This window comes from Pleurodeles waltl, chromosome 1_2 (assembly GCF_031143425.1).
Source record: "Pleurodeles waltl isolate 20211129_DDA chromosome 1_2, aPleWal1.hap1.20221129, whole genome shotgun sequence".
NCBI classification, from domain to species: Eukaryota; Metazoa; Chordata; class Amphibia; order Caudata; family Salamandridae; genus Pleurodeles; species Pleurodeles waltl.
Window position 1 is genome coordinate 1,340,313,380 of NC_090437.1, and position 14,530 is coordinate 1,340,327,909.

General features: G+C 48.4%; 1 protein-coding gene across 4 annotated transcripts in view; it reads right to left on the reverse strand.

The window, feature by feature from the left end:
• The window catches only part of RGP1 (RGP1 homolog, RAB6A GEF complex partner 1), a 55,955-nt gene extending 41,617 nt beyond the window's left edge, over positions 1 to 14,338 (reverse strand). Inside the window, exons 1-2 of one of the 4 annotated variants that reach the window (XM_069205703.1) lie at positions 14,207 to 14,338; positions 6,630 to 6,837 (exon numbers count right to left, since the gene is read on the reverse strand). In XM_069205703.1, coding sequence (XP_069061804.1) covers positions 6,630 to 6,745 — 116 coding nt within the window. In that variant the 5' untranslated portion in view covers positions 6,746 to 6,837; positions 14,207 to 14,338. Of the gene's footprint in view, positions 1 to 6,629; positions 6,838 to 13,652; positions 13,759 to 14,018 lie in introns of those variants that run through there. The other 3 variants (XM_069205702.1, XM_069205704.1, XM_069205707.1) reach the window with 3 other exon arrangements.
• Positions 14,339 to 14,530: the final 192 nt, after the last annotated feature.

Below are 14,530 nucleotides of genomic sequence, written 5' to 3' on the forward strand. Positions count from 1 at the left end.
GGAAAATTGATTTAATTCACCCGCAAAATTTTAACATACTTTTTCAAGGATGTGTTCTTTGCAGAATCTTGCTTGTCGGCAAAAAGTTCTTGCAAAAAACGACTCTGTGGCAAAATGTTCCAACAGAAGAAAAAAATTGTGAGTCAATTCTCCTAATGTGATTTTTGGTAAGCACACTTTCATGAAATCTCTGTTAAACATGACAACCTTGGGGAAGCTTATAAAGCTTCTGAAAAACGTTATGATCTTTGTATCTTCACATCACTGTCAGCAGTCTGTGGACATTACTGCCATGTTATGCAAAGCAGGAAAGGAGGCCTAGTTTGGGCACGGTGGGAAGGGATCCAGGCTAAGGAAAGAATAGAAGATGTTGAGGGCATTGAAGACAAAAAGGAAGTATCTATCCCCGATGGGTTGAAGTGCTGCTGTCCATCAGAGGAGCCTCCAGAGAAGTGAAGCTTCTGATGTCACACCCTACCTACTGCCCACCTGCCCCACACAAGCCTTCAGTGAATGCTCAAGGCAGAATGCTGCAAAGAATTCTTCCTTCAACAAGCCACACTACTGGGAGGCCAGGTTGTTGCATCCCTGTCCCTCTATACCCACACGTGGCAGCCTCCTCTCATGCACTCAGAAATACTCCTGCAATATTCAACATACCCCACAAATGCTACCGCATACCATCTCTTATCTGAAACAATGCTCAATTCACCGAGCCATTAGGAAAATAGAACTACTGAACACCAAGCAGAGGTTTTACCAATTGTCAAATTGTGTTTCTGATTCATCTGTAGAAATTGAGAGAATCCGCAAAGTCCAGTCATGTAGTGAGTGAAGGATATGGAACAGCAGTTGAAGATCTGACACAGTCTCCCACCCACCCTCATCCAACGCCTACGCCACATTGGAATCCAAGGGCACACACTCCGATGGATCTACTGCTTCCTGATCAGAAGCACCCAGGCGATCAGCCATGCACCAAACATCCTGAATCACTACGGCCTCATCTGTGGAGGTTCACGAGGCTCCTCCTGAGCCCTTTCTGCTTTGAAGCTTACACAATTCCTCTAGCCAGCAGCTTCCACTCTCACGTCGTCACCGGGCTCTCCTATGCCAACAACGCACATCTTATTCTCTCCCTCATGGACAAAACAGCCAGCACACGGATCAAGTTCAATGCATACATTACTGAAATTGCCCACTGAATGAAGACCAACTGTCTAAAGCTAAACACCGACAAGACTGAAATCATGATCTCTCGGAAAAGCACATCACTGTGGGACTCCACCCGGCGGCCAACAAGGCTAGGACTGACCCTGACCCCCCAACTCCAAGAATCTTAGAATCATCCTTGACAGACAAGTAACTCAACATAACCGCTCAAGTGAATGCTGCCCCCACCTTATGCTTTCATATCTTGAAGCTGCTGAGGAAGATTTTCAAATGGCCCCCAATCACAACCTGGAAAACTGTCATGCATGCCGTGGAGACAAGGAAGCTGGACTACAGGAATTCCCTTCATGCCGGTATCCAAAAAAAATCACCAGAAGGCTGCAGGCCATTCGGAACTCAACAGCCAGATCAACTGTCAACCTCCTATGCCACGCTCACATCACAGCACACCTGAAGGAGCTCCGCGACCACCCGATTCACAAACGAGCACATTTCACAACAAGCTGCAGACTTGGCTTTTCGAGTAGGCTCGCACCTACTCCGCGCCAGGATACCCTCCCGAGCGCTAGTGCGCTCTATTACTCTGCATAACAAAACATGAGCGGCCATAAAGCGGGCCGAATGCTGTAATATTGATCAATAGGGCTTAAAGCACAAACTAAGGTCATTAAATGCATTAGGAGAAATAACTCAACCTCTTATTAACCGTACTAGTTGTTATAAGTTTAAGTTTTATTATTCCTAAAAACATATTAAGATTTTTATCACTTTATTCTTACACACAACTACATAATTGCAAAACAAGTTAAAATTAAATACAAAGTTGTTTTGTATAGAATGCTTAAGTTAACAAAATGACACTGGTATACTTACACATTACAGTTAAGTACTTCAAAACAAATATAAAATATTTTTAAAAAGACTATTACTGTAGCCCTTTTTGTACCTATGAACACCAGTAATCCATATTAAAGAGTTCTCAATGCAGGCAACTCTCGCGCTCCAATTAGCACATATTAGATTAGTCACAGCTTTGTTACAATTACTATACTCATGCGTCCCAGAATCATAATAAACACAGAATGGAAGGGATATAAGTAGGTTGTGGTGACTCCTGGAAACCCTCCTTAAACACTCTTTATACTGGCTGCAAACATTGGCTCACTTGCACACCGCATACAAAGTACTCTGTACAACATGCAACCTGCGTGCTGCGCTGCCCGCCTCCTACACAAGTCACTATTCGGCCACACATGCATGTCTGCGTGGAACAGCTCACACCTACACAGTCACAGTCCTCTGTCTCACATGTTTGTCTGCACGGCACCGAGCCTTCCGACAAAAAACAGGGCCCATGCCTCACTTACATGCCTACATGGCACAGCTCTCTCCACAAGGGCACAGTCCTACACATGGTATGCATGCCAGAATAGCACAGCTCTTTTCTACAACTGTATGGCCCTCTGACTCCCGTAAACCCCTGCATGAGCCACGTAAAGCAACCTCCTACACAAATCATTGCCCTCTGTCACATGTCTGCATGACTTGGCACCCTCCTACAAAGGGGACATGCTGATCCTCACATGCATGGCACAACGTCCTCCAGCTAGTGTTGTGGTGAACTGCATGCCGCAGCATCTGCTTTACGAGTCATGTCCTCTGCCTCACAAAGCATGGCTGCGTGTCTGAGCTTCCCCCAACTAGTGTCACGGTCCTGGTGTGAACTGCGTGCCACAGCATCCGCTTTACAAGTCATGTCATCCGCTTCACGAAGCATGTCTGCGTGGCTGAGCTCCCTCCAACTAGTGTCATGGTGAACTGCGCGCCACAGCATCCGCTTTACGAGTCATGTCCTCTGCCTCACGAAGCATGTCTGCGTGGCTGAGCTCCCTCCAACGAGTCTCATGGTCCTCTGCCTCACGAAACATGGCTGAGCTCCCTTCAACTAGTCTCATGGTCCTTTTGTAAACTGCGTGCCACAGCATCCGCTTTACGAGTCATGTCCTCTGCCTCACAAAGCATGTCTGCGCTCCCTAGAGCCTGAGGATTTTTTACAGAATTCATCCATCGATCAATGCTTGATGTTAGAAACTGGAAGTCCTTGCTTTCATGCCTTCGGACTTCACCCACCTGACACAAAATGTTCCATAATGTACTAGACATAATGTTTCAGGTCCCTCCTGTAGGAGGCTGGCCTGGCTTATAGTGGGTACCCTGTGGTACTTACACCCTGTGCCAGGTCCAGTTATCCCTTATTAGAATAGAGGTGTTTCTAGGAGCTTAGGCTGATAGAAGGTAGCTATGGCAAAGCAGCTTAGGCTGAACTGGGAGACATGCAAAGCTCCTACTATACCACTTATATGATATGCACAATATCATAAGAAAACACAATACACAGAGTTACTAAAAATAAAAGGTAATTTATTTTTATGACAATATGCCACAATTATCTCAGTGAGTACCCTCAGTAAGAAGGTAAGTAATATACACAAGTTATATGTACACAAACCCAAAACAGGTAAGTAAGAATCAGAAAAGTAATGGAAACAGTGTAGAATTACAATAGGTTGCAATAGGCGGACATAGGTCTAGGGGCAACACAAACCATATACTCCAAAAGTGGAATGCGGATCACGAATGGACCCCAAACCTATGGGAGCTGGTAGAGGGTCGCTGGGACTGTAAGAAAACAGTCAGGGTGTCCAAGATACCCCACACCAAGACCCTGAAAAGTACGAGTAAAGTACACCTACTACCCCAAAAGAGCACAATAGTCGTGATAACGGGATTCTGCATGAACAACAAACACCAGCAAGGCACTGAAGGTGGATTCCTGGACCTGAGGACCTGCAAGGCAAGGGGACCAAAGTACAAGAGTCGCAATAGTGTCCAGGGGGGCCAGGAGCCCAGGAAACCCCGGACGAAGGTGCAAGGAAGCTGCCTCTGGATGGAAGAAGCTTGGAGTTCTGCAACAACGAAGAGGACTAGGAACTTCTCCTTTGGATGGAAGATGTCCCACGTCGCGATGAAGGTTGCAGAAGTGTTCCCATGCAGAAATACCGCAAACAAGCCTTGCTAGCTGCAAGGGTCGCAGTAGAGGTTTTTGGGTGCTGCTGGGGACCAGGAAGGACCAGGATGTCGCCCCTTGGAGGAGGAGACAGAGGAGGCTCTCAGCAACTCAGAGCCTCCACAGAAGCAGGCAGCACCCGCAGAAGTACCCGAACAGGCACTTGGAAGATTTGTGAACCGGAGCTGGCTCAGAGTCACAAAGGAGGGTCCCACGACGGCAGAGGCTAACTCAGAGGGTTGAGCACTGCAGGACGGAGTGCTGGGGACCCCGGCTAGGCTGTGCACGGAGGAAATCCTGGAAGAGTGAAGAGGAGCCGGAGCAGCTGCAAATCACGCAGTACACAGGTTTGCAGTCTAGAGTGGGGAGGCAAGGACTTACCTCCACCAAACTTGGACTGAAGGATCACTGGACTGTGGGAGCCACTTGGATAGAGTTCCTGTGTTCCAGGGACCACGCTCGTCAGGATGAGAGGGGACCCAGAGGACCGGTGATGCAGTCTTTTGGTGCCTGCGTTAGCAGGGGGCAGATTCCGTCGACCCACGGGAGATTTCTTCTTGGCTTCCAGTGCAGGGTGAAGGCAGGTGACCCCCAGAGCATGCACCACCAGGAAACAGTCGAGAAAGCTGGCAGGATGAGGCGCTACAATGTTGTTGGTAGTCGTCTTGCTACTTTGTTGCGGTTTTGCAGGCGCCCTGGAGCAGTCAGCGGTCGATCCTTGGCAGAAGTTGAAGAGGGAGATGCAGAGGAACTCTGGTGAGCTGAGCTCTTGCATTCGTTATCTGAAGAATTCCCCAGGGGAGAGACCCTAAATAGCCAGAAATGGAGGTTTGGCTACCAAGAAAGGAGGTTTGGCTACCAAGAAAGATAAGAGGTTATCAGAGGGGGTCTCTGGCGTCACCTGCTGGCACTGGCCACTCAGACCAGTCCAGTGTGCCCCCAACACCTCTGTTTCCAAGATGGCAGAGGTCTGGGACACACTGGAGGAGCTCTGGGAACCTCCCCTGGGAGGTACTGGTCAGGGGAGTGGTCACTCCCCTTTCCTTTGTTCAGTTTCGCGCCAGAGCAGGGCGATCCCTGAACCGGTGTAGACTGGCTTATGCAGAGATAGGCACCATCTGTGCCCATCAAAGCATTTCCAGAGGCTGAGGAAGGCTACTCCTCCCCAGCCCTTCACACCAATTTCCAAAGGGAGAGGGTGTAACACCCTCTCTCAGAGGAAATCCTTTATTCTGCCTTCCTGGGCCAGGGCTGCCTGTACCCCAGGAGGGCAGAATCCTGTCTGAGGGGTTGGCAGCAGCTGCAGTGGAAACCCCGGAAAGGCAGTTTGGCAGTACCCGGGTTCTGTGCTAGAGACCCAGAGAATCATGGAATTGTCCCCCCCAATACCAGAATGTTATTGGGGTGACAATTCCATGATCTTAGACATGTTACATGGCCATGTTCGGAGTTACCATTGTGACGCTATACATAGGTAGTGACCTATGTATAGTGCACATGTGTAATGGTGTCCCCGCACTCACAATGTCCGGGGAATTTGCCCTGAACAATGTAGGGGAACCTTGGCTAGTGCCAGGGTGCCCACACACTAAGTAACTTGGCAACTAACCTTCACCAGGTGAGGGTTACACATATAGGTGACTTATAAGTTACTTATGTGCAGTGAAAAATGGCTGTGAAATAACGTGGATGTTATTTCACACAGGCTCCAGTGGCAGGCCTGTGTAAGAATTGTCAGAGTTCCCTATGGGTGGCAAAAGAAATGCTGCAGCCCATAGGGGTCTCCTGGAACCCCAATACCCTGGGTATCTAAGTACCATATACAAGGGAATTATATGGGTGTACCAGTGTGCCAATGAGAATTGGTAAATTCAGTCACTAGCCTGCAGTGACAAATTTAGAAAGCAGAGAGAGCATAAACACCGAGGTTCTGGTTAGCAGAGCCTCAGTGATACAGTTAGGCACCACACAGGGAACACATATGGGCCACAAACTTATGAGCACTGGGGTCCTGGCTAGCAGGATCCCAGTGACATATAACAAACACACTGACAACATAGGGTTTTCACTATGAGCACTGAGCCCTGGCTAGCAGGATCCCAGTGAGACAGTGAAAATACCCTGACATATACTCACAAACAGGCCAAAAGTGGGGGTAACAAGGCTAGAAAGAGGCTACCTTCCTACACCTCCTCATCCAGAATGAATATTCCTAATTGCTAACCACAGCTGTGTGGGTGAAAGACATTTAATTCTGGACACTAATTAGTGTTTGATAACCACTGACACAGCACTCAGCCATCTAGTTCACACTGAGGAGTACAAGTTATCGCACACAGCTAACCAAGGTTCATGCTAACCATGAACCCATTGAAACTGCATACGCTACCTGGTTGCCGAAGTCGAAAGTGCTGACAAGGGATTGGTGAAGGTGATGACACATTCCAGAACTTCACCTGCCAGGAACACAGGCCCTCGGACCAACTTGGCCACCACCTCAATCATAGCAGGGTGGAGTCGAGAGGCTGCAAGAGACAGTAGGTGGTATGCACTCACATAGACATCTTGGCTGAATCAGCTCACCTGCACATACATTCCTAAAAGACAAGTGGAAAGTCACTGTGAGCTGAGGGATTGTACACACCTACTGTAAAACACATCATGCCATCACATGGATATCATCACAGCCTGCTCATTGTACCTGCACTTCTTCTGTGGACTCTAGCTGTACCAACCACTTATTTTATCTGCCATTCATGCTGAAGCCCTCTTTGAATAAAGTCAACAAGTTTGTCTCCACTGTTTGATATGGGAGGTTGGGCCATGCAATCACTGCACTTTCAGTTAAAAGATATTTTTCAGTTTTATTCCTGTTCACCCTGCCCCTCCCTCATCCAGGCTTTACTTCAAATACTCACAAGGTCCAATGTTCCCAGCATCTTCTACTTCACTGAGAGTAAAGCATAACACTCTATATTTAATACATCATGACTCATATGTATAAATAACTTTCCCCACCAACACATAATGGGTAACACCATTTGATATATCAGGCCCCAGGTTTCTACATGTAGGGGGATCAGCAAGTTAATCACTTTTAAGGTGCAGGCTGCGCAATGTGCTTTTGCAACATGAACTTCACTTTTTCTCAACTGACTATATCGCCTCTCAAAACAACAATTTCTTTTATTAAAATATTTGATAATTTTAACTCCAGAGTCTCTATTACAGGATTTACACACAAGGTCAAGCAGTTAAAATAACTCTAGTCCTCTGTAAACATGGGTACACTTAAGATGTGGTTGTGTAGGTAATCTCTCCTGAATAGCAAAGTTGGCACTTAGCATGCTCCTTCTAGAAGTTAATCAGAAATGTTCTTGCTGAAATTTAAGTTCAAACACGTCCAGTCTTGACAGCTTCGCCTAGCTGTGGGTGAACTTCCTCCTGATAAGTATTTTACTCTCATGAGCAAGAGTACTCGCTTCATCAGCAACTAGCCGTAGCTCAACACTACATACACCAAGTACAGCAGCCTTTTCACACGATGGGCCTCCTTCATTCACTAAACCAAGAATGTGTTTCAGACCAGCTTTCAACTGAAGAACAGACTATGACAATAGTATCATCAATATATAGCATTAGCACCTTCGTGGGGATATTTACCAGCTCCATCAGTGGGTCTTCACAGACTTCTACCTTCTCTACATCTTTTCTATATCAGATGTCAATAATGAGCAGCTGCGTATTACTTCTAGGTAAATCCAAAAGTACTGTGGGGTTTTCTTTATAAAATACCTTTGGACAAGATCGTGACTTCCTATTACGAAGTTCTTGCATCGAGTAATGTTGGTGCTTCTGGGTGGGAATGGATTGCTCAGACTCATGATTTTCAATTTCAACACATCTTTTCTAGAGGCTGAAATTGGCAGCATGCTGCTCATAAACCGATGCCCCCAATAAGTCACAAGGAAATTTCCAGAAATGATCAGGATTACTTATAATTAGTAAATAAATAGGAGTGGTTAGTGCTGAGCGTAGGTGGCAGGATGTCGCTGTCCGGTTACTCCAAGCGTTCACCCACCTTTGGTGGGCTGGATCATTTTTTTTGCAGGACACAGTCAAGTCCAACACAATGCCAAATATGAAACTGATTTAAGATTTATCAACTTTATGATATCAAAGTGACCGAACAATGTGAAAAGGGTAAGGGAGAGCTGAAGAAATGCTGAAGAGCATAGGAGAAAGCCGACAAAGTCAAATGGTCACACTTTTATTAGCTTTGCATTTAATGTTTAAAGTCTTATTTTTTAAATCTATTTTTCTTTTTGAAGGGAAAGTATTTTGGTAATTGGGCAACTTTAGGTGGTTGCTGTAGATAAACTCTGTGTTGTAATATATAAGGTATACACCAGAAGATAGGGCATTTTGGAATGTTTTAACAATAGGCCAGTATGTTCTATGCGGAGTGAGAAAGCTTATGTCCATCCATGTCTTGGCTTTTTGAACCAAAAAAAAAAAAAAAAAAAAAAAAAAAAAAAACTATAAACTCAACAACATTTAATCAAGATAGCAAAGTAAAACAAATGAACATCAAAGGTTGATTGGTGAACAGCCACTTACTCACATAAAGACAAAAAGGATGTCATTTCTTATTTAAAAAAAAGTCATAAAGTCTACATTCAAGAGTATGAAGCCACTCGGGTAAGAGGTAAGTTCTTTATTCCATGGCAGGCCCTTACAGCAACAAAAGGTAGGACCTGTATGTTTCCCATCCTAGCTCCACTTGTCCCTACCTTCCAGCTTCCACTGCAGACCACACACCAAAAATCTATTACACCATTCACCCTCAGCATCCCAGACACCAAAGCAGACATGCAGAGAACAGGAACACATAGGATACTAAACGCCAGATCAGACATACAGGAAATGGGAACACACAGGATACTTACTATACACCAGCTCAGACATAGAGGAAATGGGGACGCACAGGATAGTGTACAGAAGCCCACTCATACAGTGAAATAGACAACCAGGGAGAGTGGGCGCACAGGATAATGCACACCAGCGCAGACATACTGGATGCGTGGACAGACACGACAATGCACGCCAGTTCAGACATACAGGGTGCGTGGACAGACCAGAAACTCCACACCAGCTCACACATACAGGGATGGTGGACACAGGATAAAACACACCAGCGCAGACATACTGGATGCGTGGACAGATCCGACAATGCACGCCAGCGTAGACATACAGGGTGTGTGGACACACAAGATACTGCACACCAGTGCAAACATTCATGGAATGGGGACACACAGGATACTACACTGCCGCTCAGGCGTACAGGGAGCATGGACACACAGGATACTGCACACCAGAGCAGAGGTACGGGGAGCGTGGACACACAGGATATTGCACACCAGAGCAGAGGTACGGGGAGCATGGAAACACAGGATACTGCACACCAAAGCAGAGGTACGGGAAGCATGGACACACAGGATACTGCACACCAGTGCAGTGATACGGGGAGCGTAGACACACAGGATACTGCACACCAGAGCAGAGATACGGGGCGCGTGGACACACAGGATACTGCACACCAGAGCAGAGGTACGGGGAGCGTGGACACACAGGATACTGCACACCAGAGCAGAGGTACGGGGGGCATGGAAACACAGGATACTGCACACCAAAGCAGAGGTACTGGGAGCATGGACACACAGGATACTGCACACCAAAGCAGAGGTACGGGGAGCGTAGACACACAGGATACTGCACACCGGAGCAGAGATACAGATAGTGTGGACACACATGATATTGCACACCAGAGCAGCGATACGGGGAGCGTGGACACACAGGATACTGCACACCGGAGCAGAGATACGGGGAGAGTGGACACACAGGATATTGCACACCAGAGCAGAGGTACGGGGAGCATGGACACACAGGATACTGCACACCAAAGCAGAGGTACGGGGAGCATGGAAACACTGGATACTGCACACCAAAGCAGAGGTACGGGGAGCATGGACACACAGGATACTGCACACCAAAGCAGAGGTAAGGGGAGCATGGACACACAGGATACTGCACACCAAAGCAGAGGTAAGGGGAGCATGGAAACACAGGACACTGCACACCAGTGCAGTGATACGGGGAGCATGGACACACAGGATACTGCACACCAGAGCAGAGGTACAGGGAGCGTGGACACACAGGATACTGCACACCAGAGCAGAGGTACCGGGAGCATGGACACACAGGATACTGCACACCAAAGCAGAGGTACAGGGAGCGTGGACACACAGGATACTGCACACCAGAGCAGAGGTACCGGGAGCATGGACACACAGGATACTGCACACCAAAGCAGAGGTAAGGGGAGCATGGAAACACAGGATACTGCACACCAGAGCAGAGGTACGGGGAGCATGGACACACAGGATACTGCACACCAGAGCAGAGGGACAGGGAGCGTGGACACACAGGATACTGCACACCAGAGCAGAGGTACCGGGAGCATGGACACACAGGATACTGCACACCAAAGCAGATGTAAGGGGAGCATGGAAACACAGGATACTGCACACCAGAGCAGAGGTACGGGGAGCATGGACACACAGGATACTGCACACCAAAGCAGAAGTAAGGGGAGCATGGAAACACAGGATACTGCACACCAGAGCAGAGGTACGGGGAGCATGGAAACACAGGATACTGTACACCAGAGCAGTGATACGGGGAGCGTAGACACACAGGATACTGCACACCGGAGCAGAGATACGGGGAGAGTGGACACACAGGATACTGCACACCGGAGTAGAGATACGGGGAGAGTGGACACACAGGATACTGCACACCAGAGCAGAGATACAGGTAGTGTGGACACACAGGATATTGCACACCAGAGCAGCGATACGGGGAGCGTGGACACAGGATACTGCACACCAGAGCAGAGATACGGGGAGTGGGGACACACAGGATACTGCACATCAGTGCAAACATTCATGGAATGGGGACACACAGGGTACTACACTGTAGATCAAGCGTACAGGGAGCATGGACACACAGGATACTGCACACCAAAGCAGAGGTACGGGGAGCATAGAAACACAGGATACTGCACACCAGTGCAGTGATACGGGGAGCGTAGACACACAGGATACTGCACACCGGAGCAGAGATACGGGGAGAGTGGACACACAGGATACTGCACACCGGAGCAGAGATACAGGTAGTGTGGACACACAGGATATTGCACACCAGAGCAGCGATACGGGGAGCGTGGACACACAGGATACTGCACACCAGAGCAGAGATACGGGGAGTGGGGACACACAGGATACTGCACATCAGTGCAAACATTCATGGAATGGGGACACACAGGGTACTACACTGTAGATCAAGCGTACAGGGAGCATGGACACACAGGATAGTGCACACCATTCACGAACCGCTGCAGCGGGCCCTGCAAGCATTACTACTGATGAAGAAGAGGGTCCCCACCTCTTCACAACAGACGATGATACACGCCTCTCAGAAGTCTAAGCAAAGCTCCCCAAGCCTCCCTGGAGCGTCACCACGAACAGCAGGCAGTCTTATAGGAACATGTTATGGAGTTGTACACTACTGTGTTTTCCTAATCTGCCTAATCACACTCTGTTCATGTCGATGTTACACGGCTCCCCTCTTGTTTCCTGTCACTCTTATTAGCGGAGTTTTAGCTCTTTCCACCAACGATTTCCTGACCCCTCCATTCCTCAAACATCCCTCGCCCCACATTTGTTGCGATGATACATATGGGCCCTCCCAGGTAAGCCCCTTGAAGATGCGCAGCTCCTCCAACATACTACAACCAGACTGCAACCCCCAACAACCTCTGCGGATCCCACAGGCCCTCATATCTCTTCCACTAGGGCACTCATACATTGGCATCACACCTTTGTTAGTGGTCACCCCGCAGTCCTTTTGAGTTTTTACTAAATGACTCTGTCTGGGTGTACCATAATTACACTAGGCCCCTCCTGTTCCATTCACCCACTTCTTGTTGATCACATACCCTACATTTCTCCTGCGCCCATCATCAACTCAGCAGGCTTGTAACACCTACCCTATTCATGCAAAGTAGGCAGTGTCCTGGTACTGACAGGCAGAGCGAAGATGCCCCCTTCAGCCACCCCTGCGCTTCCCATTCAATATGTAGTTCTCTCATGACACGCTTTGTCTCCTTACATTGAACGTGCGGGGCATGCACACTGCCCGCATGAGATACACAGTATATTCTTACATCAAGAGGCTGCATGCAAACATAGTCCTCTTACAAGAGACTCACATTGCTAAAGATGAGGTCGAACACTTATGTAAATGGCCGAGGGGGCACATTTACACAACTACTTCCTCTGCATATACCCCAGGCACCCTGATCTGGGTCAGACCCAGTATTCCTTATCAAGTCCTGGACACCACCTTTGACGCCAAGGGCTGCTATGTCCTCCTGGAAGGGAAACTCAATGGTCGCCCCTTGCTCCCAGGCTGTATCAACGCCCCTAACACTGTCCAGGGAGACTTCTGGGATGCCTGCTCCTCCATCCTCATACAGAAAACTAAATTTCCCTGGATACAAGGCGGCGACTACAACTGCGCTCTAGAACTCCACCTCAACAGATTTACCCCCCATACCCTTCCTCATGCACAAACAGTACAGTTATGCAGCAGGACACAACAATGGTCGCTTGTGAACGCCTGGCGGTCACATAATCCCACTAACAAACTCTACTTGTTGTGCTTCATACTGTAGTGGATTCTATTTAGCTTTAATGGGAATCAGGAGTCAGTTAAGCCTTCTGGCTTGCAGGCCTGTGTCCCCATCACTTAGTGACATTTTAACCTAATTATCCTGCCCTGTCTTAGTCTATTTATTAGGTTTCTTTTAAGATGGCTGCGCTTGTTTAGAGTTAGAACAATGTTTTGATTTGCGTTATCAGTGCCACTCTGTGAAGGCATCACTAGCAGCGTCATAATCAAGTGATGTGCGTAGGTATTATGGGTGACAGGAACATAATCTACACTTGTTGTGGATAGTTTACATAATTGTTGCTACAAGTATGCCTTCTTATCTACTGTTTTGCAACAAACCTGCGTCTGGGGTCCTACATGGACTGTATACACTTCACACAGACAAGATAACCAGAGGGATTCAAAGCAGATGCCATTGATGCTAACTACGCTGCACGTCACCTTGATGCAGACCCAGCCTTCATGTCACCACGGAATCTGATCTAGAGTCCTCATTCCAAGGTAACGAGGGGGGTGGGGGACGCTTCTCATGGACATGGTTCTGGCAGATTAGGTTTATCACACTTAGCTCTCATTAGGTTAGCGATTAGGTTCTCCATGCTAGGTTTTTTAATACCTCATGTTTATTGTTGCAAGATGGTGGGGGGGTCTTTGTACTTCACAACTCTCATCTTCTTGCACTGTTCAGTATCCTAGTCATTGCACCTCATGCATTTTACCGTAGACTGCAGTCATTTCAATAAATATATTGAAAACGATCGTGCATCTCCTCCACTGCCGGTGTGTGGCTGGGGCGGATTGCTAATGAGAAACAAGGGTGACTTCCTTTCCAGCACAACTGCCCCGAGATGTCACAACCCACAGTGCATGTGTAAGGCCGCCAGAAAGCACCTTGTACTGTTTGGGTTGTTGGTGAGGTAGCGCTTCTGATCTGGGAGGGGAGGGCTGTCCGTTGCGGCTTCTTGTAGGACTGGCTACTCACCTACAAACAAAAGTGCAGTCATCCCCAAACCAGCAGCCCAGGAGCGCGAGTGCTCCAGCAGCAGCGCGCAGCTCCAGCGCCTCGAGGCTCTAGAAGTGTTTGAATGACGGACAGCACGCTGCGCCCCGCTGCTGCCAGCGCTGAGCTCCCGGAGCCCTCCCGAGCCAAGGTATGCTGCTGGTCCTCACCTGCGACCCGAAGCCGGGGGGCTGATACAAACCATGTGATTGGATGGGGCGCATGCCCCGCCCCGGAACCGACGTCCCCTACCCGGAAGGACCGGCGCTGGCCTCCCAGCTCAGGTTTGTCCTACGTTTGTGTCTGCTGCGTTTACGTCAGACCAGGGGGGCGTGGCCTCCGTAGAAGCAGTAGAGTTACATAATCCCAGCTAGTAGACGAGCTGCGGGATCCGCTTTCAGTGATACCGGATCTCAAGCGGCTGGGGGTTCAGTTCCGGAGCAGCAGGTACAGCCGCGTCTTCCCAAACCGAGGGACTTTCACTTCCGGGGCGG